At 36.1% G+C, this 17,312-nt stretch overlaps 1 protein-coding gene across 1 annotated transcript in view; it reads right to left on the minus strand.

Moving 5' to 3' along the window:
* Positions 1-17,312, minus strand: part of Cyp7b1 (cytochrome P450 family 7 subfamily B member 1) — a 164,084-nt gene that overhangs the window by 30,686 nt on the left and 116,086 nt on the right. The window contains exon 2 of the mRNA XM_069990811.1: positions 5,141-5,277. Coding sequence (XP_069846912.1) covers positions 5,141-5,277 — 137 coding nt within the window. The remainder of the gene's footprint in view (positions 1-5,140; positions 5,278-17,312) is intronic.

Raw genomic sequence — 17,312 nt, forward strand, 5'->3', positions numbered from 1 at the left:
TCCATGTCTAGCTTTTGGTTAATTGGAGATAAAAATTTCACAGAGTCTCCTGAACATGCTGGCTTAGAATCAATGATAAGCCTCAGATCTTAGCCTCCTGATTAGCCAGGATTGTAGCATGAGCAACCATTGCCTGGCTCATTATCAGCATTACTTGACAGGAGTTTACTTAAACTCTAATCAGAACCTATAGTACTTACTTAGTTGTAGTTTCCTCTGTTGAGTTTATAAATATACAATAGTGAGATTTTTTTTTTAGATACTAAAAATTCAGCAAACTTCTCAGAATTTAAGATGGAAAATGTCAGCAGAAATTTCTTGATTCTGAAAGTGAATAGTTATTCAAACCTTTTGTAAGTTTCTGCTGAATCAACATGTATAATTTTTTAAATAATGCATCAATAGGGGAAATGCTGAAAAATTCTATTATTTTTATACTGTAATTATAAACATGAGATTAAATATTGTGAGAGTGGATATTGTTTAAAATAAAGAATATTGTTTTGGTATTATGCAGCAAAAAGTTCATTTAGAAAAGACAAACTAATAATGTCTTTTATTTGTATTATAGTATTTCAACAGCTCTAAGGTATCAGAAAAATTTTCCATTAAAACATTTATCATGAATCAATCAATGCTTAGCTCTGGACTAAACATTGACACTAGAGGAGCCCACAGAATAATGAAATAAGAATGTGAATTAGCAGTAAGTCCACAGTATTAAATGTACTGACAGCAATGATAGTAAGAGTAATTGGACTCTCCAAAAGAGGCACCAAAGATTGAGCCAAGAGAGGCTCTGAGGAAGAAGTACTATGCAACTATGGTTAGAGAAGATGGTTATAAGTCAGTCAGGTAAAATAGTTACTGCAGAAAGAACTGAAAGAGAAAACCTAGATATGCAAGGGCTATGGTAGGTGAGGAGGAAACTTCCATAACATGGTGTCTTCATGGTAAACACAAGACAAGTAGTAAGAAGAGAAGGGACTGGAGAGATAGGTGAAGACTGGATCCAATTTGTTTTTTTAAAGATAGATATTTTTCCATTTCCAATTTTCTGAACTTAGAGTATATGCAGTTATTGTTGAAGAGACTTGCTAGCTGCCAGGCAAAAGAGTAAGATATGAGAAAATGAATACTATCTCTTCATGGGAGAATTAATCCTGTTGATAAGGTCATCCATATTTTTAAAAACAAACATTATGTTAAAATGGTAGCATTGAAATTAATTCATTACATGTACAAAAGTTTGCTTCTGACCCTCAGCAAAGTATTCATAAGCAGAAGACATTATCTCTAGGAATATATCAAAAGTTCCAAAAATGGTTAGAAGATACAAGGTACAAGTGGTTGGGCTGAGAAAGAGGCATACATAAAGATTGTTTGCATAAAGACTTCTCAGAGATCATGGAGGAACCAGACAATCAATGGTAAAGACAGTCAAAAAAGCAATAACATGTTTCACGAAGAAACAAGAGATTGGTGAGAAGCCAAAGGCTAGCTAGTCAGATGGGCTGGGAATCACTTCAGTAGGGCAGAAGGCTGGTTCACATAAGAGGGTTTTCAGGGGATATCTTATCTCTTAAAATACCAGAGAGCTGCAACACTTGTGAAATATCTTGATGCAAAAGGTAGGAAAACAGAATGAAAAATAATTAGAAGAAGAACATATGAGAAGCTTGTGTGTGGGTATAACCTAAAGATAAAAGTCCCAAGATGAAAAAAAAAACATGAAGGTATGGGTAAGAAAAGAATGAATTATGATGCAGCAGGAAGAAAGGGTCATGGGACACATCATTGGTTGTCTGGAATGTTTTCAAGTTAAAGAAAAAGATTAAGAATAAGTTGATGTGAGGCAAATTACATCTGTAGTTATTTATTATCTAGTGAAGGAAAGGAAAGTGAGTAAATAATTTTACCATCTTTCTGCCCTCCCACCAATGACACCTAATCAGAAGTCAAAGGGCAAAGGTACGTTAGTCTATAGAGATCAGTTTTGGAGGTTGTTTTAACTTAATATACATTTTAAATTAAAGAAAGGAAAAGCTAGCACAAGTACAAAAGAGTCTGTTGATATAGGAGTCTGTGAGTAAAGATGGCCCTAATCTACTCTTTTTGTCTCCCCATATAAGCTCCTGTGTACAGTGCCTCTGTCATTCCTCCAAGAATAGGCAGAGTCTGTTTCCCTGCTCTTGAATTTGGGTTGCTCTGATTTGCTCTAACTCATTGGATATGGGGAAACATTTGAAATTTTTACTTCTGAGCCTAGACTGCGAGAATCTTTTCAGTTTCTCCTCTTTCATCTTCAGAACACTAACTGCTAGTTAAGGGAGTGCCTGAGAATGAAAGACAACATGAATGAGGAAGTGCAGCTATCATCAAGATGTTCTTAGACCCTCCAGCTCCATTACAACAACCAAACCACTCAAGCCATACAAGGGACTCAGGAAATATTAGCTGTTTGGTTCTTTGTTAAAGCTATTACATTTAGGGCAGATTTGATATGCAGCAATAGATAGTTGTCATAGCTGGCCTCAGGAGAGGATGAACTAAGACTATTTTGGTAAATATTTTCATTGATATCTGAAGCACAATGAAGAAGCTAACATGAAAATAAGCATTCCAGATTAGCATTCACTAAGGATTTAAGAACTGAATATGTAGAACATAGATTTGTTTTTCTTTAGGTGAAACCTTTCTAAATAGGCCAATAATAGTGGCACATGAATTTATGCTCATTTATGCTCATTTATGCACATGAATTTATGTAAAAAACCCCACCAAAGTGGAAGGGAAATAACAAAATTCTGAAACAAGGATACAGGTTGACCCATTGTAACAATGAGATGTACAAGATACTATGTTGAAAATGAACTTTACAACTTGTTGGATTAGGGGAAGGAGGAGTTGGGGAGGTGGGGAGGGCAGGGATGGTAGGGGAAAAACAAAGGCCGGGAGTAAAAATGCTCGATAGGAAATGTACTCACTACCTTATTCATGTAACAGTAATACTTCTATACAGTATCTTTATAATAAAAAATATATTAAAAACAACAACCAAAAAAACCACAAAAGAATAACACAAAAGGGTCTGTTTACATTTGGATCTACTTTTTGTTGATAATGAATTCTGTAAATCATGAATTTAAAATAAAGCCAAGCGAGGCAATGGTATCTCACAGTTATAAGTTTAAGTATTCAGGAGGTTGAGATCCAAAGAATTAATGCTCAAAGTCAGGCCTGAGGATCAACGGATAGAACTGAAGACCTAGAAATGAACCCACAGACAGACTGTAGCCACCAATCTTTGATAAGGGAGCCCAAAACACAGGATGGAAGAATGACAGCCTTTTCAACAAACGGTGCTGGCAGACTGGCTATACACTTCCAGAAAACTGAAGTTAGATCCTTATATATTATCCTGAACCAGAATCAATTCCAAATGAGTCAAAGACCTCAATGTAAGACCGGATACCCAAAAAATATTACAAGAAGGGATAGAGGAAACACTAGGGCTTCTAGACACAGGTTGAAAGTTCCTAAATAAAGATCCAGAATCACAATAAATCGAATAAAGGCTGGATAACTGTGACTACATTAAACTGAAGAGTTTCTGCAAGGCAAAGAACATAGCTAGCAACATAAATAGAAAACCCATAGAATGTGAAAAGATCTTTACTAGCTATACATCAGACAAGGGACTCAACTAAAATTTACTTAGAGCTCAAAAAGTTAAACCCACCATAAATAAATCCTCAAAGAAACAACAACTCCATCAATAAGTGGGGTAAAGACTTAAGGCTTCTCCAAAGAAAAAATAAGAATGGCCAATAGACACATGAAGAAATGCTCAACATCTCTGGCCATAAAAGAAATGCAAATCCAAACAACAATGAGAACCTTACCCCAGCTAGAATGGCCATTATCAAGAAAACTAATAACATGCTGGTGGAGTTGTAGCCAAAAGGGAACACTACTACACTGTTGATGGGAATGTAAACTTGTTCCATTACTATGAAAAACAGTGTGGAAGTTCCTCAAAAGACTAAACATAGAGCGGTCCTATGACCCAGTAATCCCATTCCTAGGCATTTACCCAAATGACCTCAAACCAGCCCGCACTGAAGTCACCAGCACAACCACATTCACACACTGCAGCTTTATTTACCATAGCTAAGATAAGGAAACAATCCAGATGCCCCTCAGTGGATGAATGGATCAAGAAAATGTAGTATATATACACAATGGAATTCTAGGATTCCATCAGAAAGGATGGCATTGTCTTATTCATAAGAAAATGGAAAGACTTGGAAAAATTGTATTAACAAAAAAAACACGTGCTGCATGTATTCCCTCATTTATAAGAAGTAGAATATGTCTACAGGTTAACCCAATGGGTAGTAAAAGACAAATAACTACATTTGGGCATGATCAATTACACAGCACTCTAAGCATCTGCACACTAAAAACAAAGGAGGTTATTCTTTTGGGAGGTTCACAATGGCTCAATAGCTATGTGCTTATGACCATATAAAATGATGCTTTTTGAAATGAACTCTAAGAAACTGAAACAAGAGGGTTTTTTTTTGTATTGTACTGTTTGCAGTTATTTCTTTTTTTTTCTTTTTTCTCCTTTAGTTTATTCCCTGGTGTCACTGATTTGATTTCAGTACCCTTTGTCTTGTATACAGGTTTATCTGATTTGGGGAAGGGAAGGGGAACCACAGAAATGGTGGGCCAAAGAATGAACCAATTCAACAGTGATACTCATTAGATACTATGTTGAAAATGAACCATGCAACTTGGGAAGGCCTAAAGGCCGAGGGGGGGGGAGTGGGAGAAAATGAGGGAGAGGATAATACTGTTCAAAAAGAAATGCACTCATTACCTTATTTATATAACTGTAACCCCTCTGTACATCACCTGTACAATAAAATTTAAATTAAAAATAGTCAAAATAAAAAAGAAGATTCCAGAACTGCATTTTAACATGACAATCACTGTACTAAAAATCATGGCAGTATTTTGTATTAGCTCTACAAATACAACAATGTTATTAAAAATTACAGATTTTGTCTGAAGAGAATAGACATTAAAGAACAACTGTACTTAAACATGTACTTAGAGAAGTGTCTCTTACCTGCAATGAGAAGAGTGAAAATATCACCATATTGCTTTTGAAGAGTTTTCAGGAATCCTATGGGATCTTTCTGGAATTTCAGACTCACTCCCAAATAAGGAAGCCAGCCTTTTATTAATGGAGGATCTCCAGGTTGCCTAGTTAAAAAAAGGAAAGAAAAGAAAGTAAAATGAAAAACTAAACCATTATTATTTTAATACATTTAGAGCTGATTCAGTCCATTAAGTCAATTGCATCATTTCTACTTTTTTCAGTTGTTTTTATATAATCATAAACTTCCCTCCTTCCCTCCTTCATACTAGACTTAAACTCAAGGTCTCTGGCTCCTGATTAGCTTTTTCACTAAGCCTCACACTCTACCACTTGAGACACAGCTCCACTTCTGGACTTTTGGTGGTTAACTGGAGATAAGAGTCTCATGTACTTTTCTTCCCAGGGTGTCTTCAAACTGCAATCCTCAGATCTCAGCCTTCTGAGTAGCTAGGATTATAGGCATAAGCCACCAGCTACAACCTCTTATTTCACATTCAATTTCCCATCAGTATAACCATAGGTGCCTATAGACCTGAGGTAGCTAAGACTGTTAGCCCAATAGCCTCCTCTCTCATAGCTTATCATGCTTTTTCTCTGAGCAACCCTAAGCCATTTTAGTATAGGTGGCAAATGATTAGCCTCGACCCCCTAATCTGAGATGGCACTCCTTTGGAATAGCTATAACGATATAAAGCAGCAAGATCCCCTAAACCTCACAGGTCATATGGGTCACCTAAGAGGGCATCCTTTGGGGCAGCTATAACCATACAAGGCAGCAAAATCCCCCAAATCAGAGGTTATAAAAGTCACCTGCGGCACTTCTCTCTTGTGAGAAGGGGTCATGCTGGTCCCTCTACTGGCAATGAAACTTTAGTTTGTTTTTTGCACCTGAATGTCTGTGTGGCTTTCTGTCAAAGTCTAGTTTACTCTAACAAAGACTAAGAGTAACCGCCTAATATGATGTGTTCTATGACACTGTCAGTTTGGTTTAATGCTAATTAAAAATAGGTTATCTACATTGATCAAGATGCATTGTATTCATAAACTGCTTTAAACAGCAACATCTTTGTACAATGACATAAAGATTAAAAAAACAAAGTATTCATGAAGAGAATGTTATCTACCTGATTTTGGGATGTTTGAAAATCATTTTATAAATGTCACTAATATGTTTAATCAGTAAGTTCCAAAGTTAGTTTGGACTAACATTTTTGGTTGCCTACTAGGTGCTGGACAAGATGCTATAATGTTACGCCTGATCTAAGATGTGGTGAAACTAGCACAAACATATCTGTATATGCAAACCCAGTAAAAACAATTCTGTCTGTTGGGGCTGGGAAGGTGGCTCAGTGGTAGAGGCATGAGGCCTTGGGGTTGATTCCCCAGCACCACATAAGCAGAAAAAGCTAGAACTGGTGCTGTGGATCAAGTGGTAGGGTGCTAGCCTTGAGCTGAAGAGGTGAGGGACAGTGCTCAGGACCAGAGTTCAGGCCCCACGACCGACAAAAACAAAAAAAAATAAAAAAAATTAAAAACAAGAGAAAAAAATCAGTCTCATTTAAACTCTAACCTATCCATAAGCATTTAGGTCTTTCCACAAATAAAATAATTTTTTCAATCCTATTGTTTTACATTAAAGCTCTACGTCCTGGTGTCTTTATTGCTACCTTTCCTGGGATCCCATCTAGTAAACCATTTCTGTTGATCCCTGTATTCTCAATGTGCTTGTTAAGTTAGTTTCTTCTAGACTGGAGTTCATCAAGCTGCAAATGGTCAAAGAAATGGAGCCTGTAGAACCTGTCCTTTGGAATTTTACAGTGATCCTATCTTCCTAAAAGACCCTTCCTGGAGGATCCCAGACTGCCATACTCTCAGCAGGAGTTAGTGTGGAACAGTCACTGGCCCTGCTTCTGAATGGTGGTTAAGATTTTCATCTGACATTTGGGAATGAAAAAGAAGGGAACGGTAGGTAAATAGGGATTAAAAAATGGCAGGCATAATACATGGTGAAGTAAAGAGGCTGAGTCTAAGTAATCTCCTGCTGCCTATTGTTGGGTGGAGGGAATTTTGAACTCAGTGCTAAAAAGTCTAGAGGTAAGAGGCCATTCATTGAATGCAGATGCCCAGCTCAAGGTGAGCTAGGAGGGCTCTGCTTCAGAGAAATGCAGATGCCATAGCTTTAGGAAAGCATTGCATAGAAAATGTTCTGATTCTGCCTTAAGTAACACCTTAAATGGATTGAATCACCAGCCTCTGAGTAGCCTTTAAGTATACCCCTATATGGAAGGGTATACTAGCCTCCCTAGCTGGAAAGTTCTGCTGGTACTTGAGTATCTTCATTATAAGGTCTGGCATCTTGTCTTCATGGTGGGAGAAGGTGAATACTCCCCTCCCAGGTGATGGGAAGTAGCTGATCCCTGGAGGAAGGGGCAGAGACTTGGCTGATAGGTTACTGACCCTGTCACTCCAGTACCTGTGATTGGGAGTTCTGAGACTCTGCCCCTGATCTGACCCTATTTAGAACCAGACCAGCTCGGACACCATAATGCCATGACACATGTCTTTGTGTTTGTCTTCTGTCTCCTGTCTCTTCTCTGGTCACCATGGCATTCCAGTTCAGCTCTCCATTGGAGCTGAATTGATTCGTTGGTATCATTTTTGTTCTTTCTTTCCTCTCTAGCCTTCATGGCTCAGTTTCCTAACAACACCAAGTGTACTTGCTGGCTGCTATCCTTGAGACAAGAGTCTATGCAGTCAGTGGCCTTTTAATAAAGACTCCGAGATTTGACCTCTCAAAATGTGGCTTCTTCATTTTCTCGTCATATAATATAGGCAGATAACACATAACCAGATCATAGTGATTCTTACCCCCATAGTCACTCAAGCTTCTGTTTAAATGCTTCTTCTTCCTATAGCGCCTTGGTGTCCACTCAACCAATGAAAAGAACCTGAAGTAATCTAGCTGGAGGAATGCACTGTGGGGTTGGAAGTTTTTGAAACTTCTACTAAAGTGAGTTCAATACACAGAATCGAAAGGGTTTTTCGTGACAAGTTATATTAAAAATTATTATGTACTTTTTCAAACTAGATGGTATCTTGAGGACTCTACTGCAATCTCTCATTTTTTTAGGCAAGAGATCTCTGAGATGTCAATGAATTTGTCTAATGTCACGAAACTTGTTAGGGGCAAGGTGTACACCCCTAAGTTATGCTTTGTACATTTTGGGATCGTTTGTTAGTCAATCCTTGAATCTGGTAAGAAAAACAAAAACAAAACCAAAAAAGCCCAACTCCTATTAAAGCCGCTCCTTGCCTGAACTGACAGACACATTCACAAACACTGTGCCCTGTGTGAATCTTTGAGCTCTTGCTGTGCTCTGGGTGTTAGGTGTCAGATGGTTTAGTAAGGCTCTTTGTTATCAGATGTTAATTAGTCTGGAATTTCATATTCAAAAGAAGAACTATCGACCTTAAGAAATATCTTATTCTATCGAGAGAAACGAAAACCTCAACACTAAATTGGAGGTAGAGAGAGTGGTAGAGTAAGTCTTTAACTAGACTTGCATGAAATTCTGGATTAAATCCCCAGCACAGAGAGTGAAGGAGGCAAGGAAGCCAGGAGGGAGGGAGGAAGAAAGAATAGGAGAGAGAATAATAGTGAGACAATTAAAGAGAGAAGTAAGAGAGAATAGTGAGAATGAGAGAGACCTTCACATTACTTTTGATATATTCTTTAAAAATTTTTCTAGTGAAGCACATATGAATAAGATAGCTGATTAAATTTCACAACTAATATGACTTTTTAAAATACTTTATCTTTAATTATACAAATGAGCACCCCTCCCTCCCAGTCCACCCCTAATAATGTGACGTTTTAAAACAAATGAAACATTTCCTGAAGTACTATGAATTAAAAAACAAGCTTCATTTTAGTGAGTGATCCCAAAAAACTTGTACTTCACAATTTCTTCCTTGTCACTTTTTTTTTAGTGAACTTAATCTGACTTAAAGTAAAACACTAAAAAACACAAGCCGTTTTTATACTAGAAAAGATTAAAACAAATATTTACAAAACATTGCTCTTCTAATCCATCTGTGAGAAGGCTTATACTACATGCAATCCATTCTGATTAATCACAAGATATGACTATTTCTGATCTAATCAAAGATCAAGATTATGATCTTCCCAGCACGGACTTTTATGTAGCTGGATTAACCCTATCAGAAGCTTTTCTTTTTCCTTAATCCTATGTGGTAGAATTAAACTAAAAATAAAATAAAATCTTTCAGGGGGAAAACCTCAAATGCATTAGAAGTCAGGGAAGATTTCACTTTCTCTTTTTAATTTATTAACTATATGCTGACATTTCAATACATGTAATTACACATAGGGGAAAAAAAAACCACTGCCTAGAAACGTGTAACTTCTTCTTAATGCATTGTCCTGTCATTTTCTTTTCTTTCAATTTTATTTTTAAAGACAGGGTTTCTTTTTGTAGCCTAGGCTATTTTGGAGCCTAGATCCTTCTGCCTCTACCTTCCAAATACCAGATAACAGTCATGAACCACCAAGCCTAGGTATCGTATTACTTTATTTTAATACAGCCTTAAACAATCAAGACTTACTTGTCAAAGGAAATATAAGTACACCAAGAAAGCAGTGTAATTCTTCATTTTATATCTAAAGATTAAACAGAAGGGAAAGCACATATAACTCCAGAGCAGGATCCACAAGTTAGAAACTGTCAGAGCCCACACACTATCTGTTCATGATCCTTGTAAATTTACAAGTGATCTATTTCACAAATTTCCTCTTAAAATATTAACTCTCTTTCTTGTGTTTGGCTTAATGTTGCATAAATATTACATTGTGACAAGGATTGAGATAGACTTTTTGCCATCTTCTAATATGACGAATGTCATCCTCTATGCCATCATTTGGACAAAACTAATATTTATTGTGGGATTTCCACTGGGAGAAGACTAAGTTTCAGCAATTCAGGGAAATACCAACATTCAGTGTTGGGGAAGTACATTAGGAAGCCATTTGATTGCTACAATGATGAGAGGGTCATCATTTCTTACAGCTGTGTTTACTTTGGCAGCAGAAAGCTAAAGACAACTAAATACTATGTTACAACTGTGTAGAGTTTGAGGGGAAAACAGACTGCTAGTTCAACTTATGACCCATCAAAAATAGATAATGCAAATCTATTTTTATAAAAATTATTTAAGGAGGAAATATCTCACCAGAAAGACCCAGAAATGACTGTTGACTCATGGTACAGTACAAATACTCCTGTTATTTCCTCTTATGTTGTATGATTTCAAACATGAACTACTAATTTCTCAGTACTGAGAATATAGGATGTTTGGTACTTGTTCTGAATAATCAGCTCCCAAAACATAAAGGAAATAGGTACTAAACTTATGACGGAGAGTTAAAGAACAAAACAGAACAACTACAGACTATTCCCTCTTTTAACTGCACCTAAACAATAAACATTTCTTCAAAACTCATTAGTATTTAAGGGAGTAGAGCCACATGAATGACATTTTTAAAAATTGAGCTTACAAGTATTCTAAAAACTTAGGCCCAAATTTTATGCATACAACATTACATCTGCACTTGAAATGTCTTCCACAGACATTGTAGGACACATCTTTATATCTATGCAAAATGTCAAGTACAGTCCAAATTTATCTGGAAGTAAATATGGAAGAACTCAAATATATAGACTGGATATAAAATATAAGAGATGTTTTAAGGACACATTCCTTTAGTTAAAAAGAAGCACACTGGAAAGAGTAGAACAACATTGAATATTGGTTTGTCATAATATTGGAAGTTCATCTTATGACATACCTATAGTTAGAGCAGTTAAAAAACTTGGCTAGTGACTAGGCTAGTGACTATTGCTCATTGCTTCTCTAGACATTTGAAGCTCAGAACTTCCTATAGCAATCTATACTCATTCATTTCTTCTTTTTCTTTTTTTCCTGTAGTTCTTCTAGGCTTTATTGTCACTTCTTGAATTATTGGTGAGAAGTCCTTATATGTGTGCAATAATTCAGGAAAAATAAAATGAAGCATTTATTATAAGCCTTTGAAGACACTCAGTGAATGTTTATATTAAGCAGACTTCTATCTATAATTGTGAAGTGATAATGCTTTAATTTTCCTAATCAGTGAAGAGTAAATCTTATTAAAATTTAAGAAACTACAGAACTGATGATCATTATAGTATCTAATTACAATACACACTTTGTAAGAAACTTTGTTGTTAAGCAAGGCACTTTGGGAAATTGTTTTACTTCTCTTTCACCTCCTTTAGAAGCAACTTCATTGGAAAAGAAATTTTTCCCCCCTAATGTCACATTAGGGGGAAAAATATTCTTGAAATATTTTCAATCATCCACTCTTTCTGGGCTCCAGTGAGGGTATGGACTACCTATAAATATTCTACCAACTATTAGTAATCAAGAATTGTCTGATTTTCTAGATATGAGGGAGAACATATCTCCTTGTAGGACTATTTGGTGGAATGAAAATGTAAACATTTGGTGGAATATAAACGTAAAGAGAACAGTCTGGAAGACTTTGTCTCAAGATGTCACCAGTCATCCATTTTTGGGTGGTAAGATTTAAGGGGCTTTGGTTAGTGGTACCTTCTATAGGACATGAATACATTGTTTTTGCCTTTTAGGATTATTTATTGCTTATTATATATACACATACATATATATAAACATAAGGTCTCTTATCTTGGGTCGGCTGATGTGTTCTTATGATTAAATTGAGGTTATAGCATATTGAAAAAAATCTTAAGAAGTGGTATTTTCTTTCCAGTGCCTGGCTGTTTTATCTAATGAGGAAATGTTATTTTAGTGTTTAAAATGCAATCTCCATAATAATCTATTTCTAAAAAGTATTAGGGGCAAAACATACACATTACAAATGGATCAAAATCTGATTCTAGCGATGTACACTTAACATTCCTTAAGCAGAGGAATTAAAAATCACCCTAAAATTTGCAATAAGACCAGCAGAACCCATCCTGCCTTTACTATAGGGCAGATGAAGAGTGGCAGGCATTGTAAGACAGACCTTATAACTGTAGCAATGTTGGCACATGGCACTGCTCAGGGTTAGCAGGGCCCAGACAACATACTAATGAAGCAGGTAGCTTGCATGACAGCTATGTAAAGCAGAAATGCCTTTATAACTGATGTACAGTTGGACAGTAACTTGTCCATATTCTTAATTGTTTCTTCAAGTTTCTGCTCAAACAAACTTGTGATTCAGAACACACAATCTCTAGTCTCTTTGAAAACCCTGGGGGGAATATCCTAGTATATGGTAAATCATATATTTTTAGGACTCTCAATTCATATGTGGACCATAAATGATGCTAAATATTTGTTTACCAGAAGAATCAGACATCCGATAATCTCTTTTCAGGATGAACATTAATCCCAACTCTGTCTAGAAAAAATTATTCAATTCATTATCATAAGTAATCTCTATTGTACCCCGTGCTTAACCTTCATTTTTTTTTCCCCCAGTCCTATAATCTTGCAAATCCACTGATGGTATGTGATCAGCATCTGGTGTTCACACAACCTCTGCCTCACAACAAATAAATGAAACATTCTTGGATAAAAATGGCGCTTTCCAGGCTGCCAATGATGCAATGGTCTGCACTGTTGTGACTTCTGTATCCCTCTAGAAGAGTCCAGAATAGTAAATAGGACTTCTCGGGAGGTTTTGGCTCTATCAAGATGGCAATTGATTTTAAACTTGATCTCATTTAGAAAGTAGCAAAGGTATTCATTGATTAAGTACTTTTGGACAAGCTTTCAATGTAACTGCAGTGTGAAAATAAGCAACACTGAATGGTGACAAATTCTTCCATTACTGTCTGGGAATCAGAACAAAATCAATATGAAAGTGACTAAATATATCTTCACACTCAGAACAAAACTCTTCAAGCCATCGCCAGCTAAATTTTCAGTTCACCGGTGCCATTTTGTGATCCAAATAAAACTTGGTAGAAAATGCCTTGCAAACACGATTCAATTAGCAGATTTATACTAATGTCTTGGTTAAATGAACTTTGAAAATACTTCTTTGGATAAAAAAGCCAGAAACACGTTGTTGTTTTTGGTAAGCTAGAAGGGGTGTTCAGGTTAGCACCAATGTAAATGTTCTTTAAAATATCATTTAAGATGTAATTGAGTCTCAAGAAGTGAAACCACAGATGTGTCCACCACTGCAGGGTATTTCTTCATAAATTTGGGAATTAGGACATAGTTCAAGTGTTCCTTTCTCCTATGCAACAGACTGACATGACTGCCTCCTGAGTAAACCTGGGCATGGAGGCAGACTGGATGACTAAGAACACAGTAGCCTCTTTGGTTTGGATCAATTAACTTAAGAGTTGCCTGTTTATTCCTTGGTAAAACTGATGACTATTATACCTATATTGAAATTGAATAAGTTGAGGAGGAGGCAACAATGCTTGATAAGAAATGTACTCATTATCTTGCTCATGTAACTTTAACCCCTCTGTACAGTATTTTCACAATAAAAAACTTATGTAAAAAATTAAATATGGGGCTGGGAAGGTGGTTCAGTGATAGAGTGCTTGCCTCGCATGCATGAGACCCTACATTCTATTCCTCAGCACCACATAAGCAGAAAAAGCTGGAAGTGGCACTGTGGCTCAAGTGGTAGAGTGCTAGCTTTGAGCTGAAGAGCTGAGGGACAGTGCCCAGGCCCAGAGTTCAAACCCCACAACTGGCAAAAAAAAAAAAAATGTTGATGAATGTAAAGAACAAGTAAATGGCTTGGTACATGGTAAACACTTAAATATTAGCTGCTATATTAATTGTTGTTATCATTATCCCAACACCTCTACTTGAGATCATCTGAAATACAGACCTATTCATGGCTCTCTTTTGACTTCTTTTTCTGGAATGTTTTCAATACAGGTCAGTACTTTTTCACCTCCTTTATTTGTTAAATTCAGATTTTAGTTTGGAGCTTCTATTTCCTATTTACAATTTACCACTCAGGAGATGGACTGCCTACTTTGGAAGAAGCTAAACCATTTCAGAATTTGTACTCTCTGGGTGAAGACACCTGATAGGCACAAAAATGACACCGGGGAGCGCTACATTTAAAGAGAAAGGCAGGCAAAAAAGTTGAAGTGGCCTCGATGATCTATCTAAAAGGCAAAATCAACTCATAATTGAGCATTATTTCAACTTCTTAATTAAAATAGAAAACCATGCAACTGAATTTGTTACTTCTGAGATATTCAGTTGCTAATTTATTTTACAGATGGGATTAGATTGGACTCCACAGAAATGATACCAATTCCATTAACTCATCATTTCTTACATGTGATTAAATCATTTGATTTTGAAATGTTAAATCAAAAATTAAAACCCACAGTATTATGGAAACTAAATCACATTTGAAAACTAACCAAGAAGGTGTTAGCAATGTCAATGATGTGTAAATGCATAGTCAAGTTATCAAATGTCATTTCTTCAACCCAAGTCCATGAAGAAATAAAATTCTTAATGCGGCAGGCTGACACTGAAATAACCAAACACAGCTTATTAGAACAATGGGAAAGCCACTTGAAGTTTCCCTCATTAGCTGAGATGGAAGGGTAATGAAAAGTCTGAAGTCTGAAGAAAACTTGCTTATAATATGCCAATTTATAACTGTATTGTAATGTTGGATAGACTTCTTTATAATATAAATGGTTGTACAAAGGTGTTACCATTCAACATGTGTTAGTAACATAACAAAAGCTATCTTTACATTGTTTATAGGGCATTTAGCACTGGGAAAGACATTTTGTTCTAGTCATGAGATAGAGGGTTTTCCCAAAGACCAATACCTTACTTTGGCTGATGAGTTTTAGTTACTGCCCACAAAGACTATGATTACATCAGGAAATCTATCCTCACCAAGGCTGGAACATTAAACAGGAGAGACATAGTATCATTTTTGTATGTAAAAATCATTGACATTGCATATTATACAGTTCCATTAGCAATACCCTTTGACATATTGCAAATCTAATTCTTGCAATGTCCATTGTTTATATTCTTCCATTTCTTACACTCTCCCACTTATTTTGCCAGTGATTTTCCACATTTGTGCCATGATACTAATTTAAATCATACCTAATTACTTCTCTTTCATGTCTTCTTTCTTTTCTTAAAAAAACGGTTAATTCCCTTTAAGTAGCTGAACAAAGGGATTTCAATTCAACATGTCAGTTTATGAGTACAATGAACCTGGATACATGTCAAATGTTTCATAATTATCATCATCTCTAAACCTACAGATCCCCTCAATTTTCCTAGCCCTTATTTTTTATGTGCTCACTATTACTAATCTTTTTCAGTCCTCTATAATTTTTAAGTGGTCAGACACACAATTCTGCAATTTTCATGTAGTTTCTGTTTTTTTACAATATCCACTTTTTTTATCTGTAATTTTTCACAATTTCTTTTGTAGTGTCTGATTATATCTTATAAAACTGCAATCTGTTCTTGTTTTATGAAAGCAACTTCTCTAATCTCTCTATGATGGCTAAGTATAGTTATTTGGGATTTGTCTTCTGTTGCCTGAATTTTCTATTTTCTCCAAATGCTCTTTCTGTTTATTGTTTTTTTTTTCTTTTCATGATCCTTCACTTTCACATTTAAAAGAAGGTCATATATCGGAGAGAGGGAGCCTAGCCACTTTAAAGTCATTTTATCACCTTGTTACACTAATAAAGCTGGATGCTTTCATTTTAATTTGTGTTGCAGACTTTGAGAATAAAACAAGGTATACAAATGTATGTACTTGTATTTCCCACTAAGCGTTTGAGTAACCAGTTCTCAATCTATGTTGTGGTTTTTGACGATTACTATTATATTTTGATTTAAAAATTGAATTGATTTTTATTCCTGGAAAAAGGAGTCAGGACAAGGTGTTAGGTAAGATTGGAATTAAAAATCAAGGAAGAGGGAAAAGTGGTTTGTACAACAGTTACTCAAGATGTCAGTGACAATTCTAGGGTGAAATAAAGATTTTTCTTTTTCACAGCATTGTTCTCAAAGTTTCTATAACATGCATGTAGGTGATATTGACTCTTTCTGAGTCTGGGAGGAATATTCCATGGTACTCAATAGACACATGGAAAACATGAAGCATATTCTATGATTAATTTTGTTCCCCTCCACCCCAAAAGGCAGACAAGCTTAATGTAAAATTTTATTTGGATTTCTAAGATTAGGTTAAAAAAAAAGCCAGGATCACTCTATAGAACTTACAACATGAGGGGGGAGGATTGGGTTGGGGGGGGAGGAGGGAGGATGGGAAGGGATGTGAAGGGTAAACAAAGGAGGAGGCTGCAATGCTTGGTAAGAAATGTACGCATTATCCTGCCCATGTAATTGTAACCCCTCTGTACAATATGTTCACAAATAAAATAAAATAATAATAATAAAAAAGAACTTACAACATGTTAGATGCTTTTGGCAAATATGTTGAGATAAATTCATTTTAGATAGTTATTAATTTTTGTATGATTTTATATATAAAGAAATATCTTGGGCTGGGAAGGTGGCTCAGTGGTAGAGCGCTTGCCTTGCATGCACGAGGCCCTGGGTTCGATTTCTCAACACTACATAAGCAGAAAAAAAAAAGCTGGAAGTGGTGCTGTGGTTCAAATGGTAGAGCACTAGCCTTGAGCTGAAGAGCTGAGAGAAAGGGCCCAGGCCCAGAGTTCAGGCCCCACGACCGGACCCCCCCCCCAAAAAAAAGAAAAATCTTTATTTTCATAGCTTCCAGTCCAAACTCTATAATGATTTTGCTGAACAAAAACATTTCTACCGAATTCCATAAGTCAAACAGGATCCTGCAACTCGAAAGAGATTCTGGAGACTCAGTTCTTTTCTTTTGTACTTTAGAAATAAATAAATAAAAATCAGAGAGGTAAAAAAGAAGGTGACCCAAAGTCACACAGCAAAAAAGCAGAAAAGAAAAGAGAAACAAGAGCAAAACAACAACAACAACAAAAATGGGGGCCTAAGGGCTCCTGACTCATATTCTAATGATTTGTTT

The sequence above is a fragment of the Dipodomys merriami genome, unplaced genomic scaffold (genome assembly GCF_024711535.1).
Source record: "Dipodomys merriami isolate MVZ:Mamm:240054 unplaced genomic scaffold, mDipMer1.0.p SCAF_4, whole genome shotgun sequence".
In the NCBI taxonomy this organism is placed as follows: domain Eukaryota; kingdom Metazoa; phylum Chordata; class Mammalia; order Rodentia; family Heteromyidae; genus Dipodomys; species Dipodomys merriami.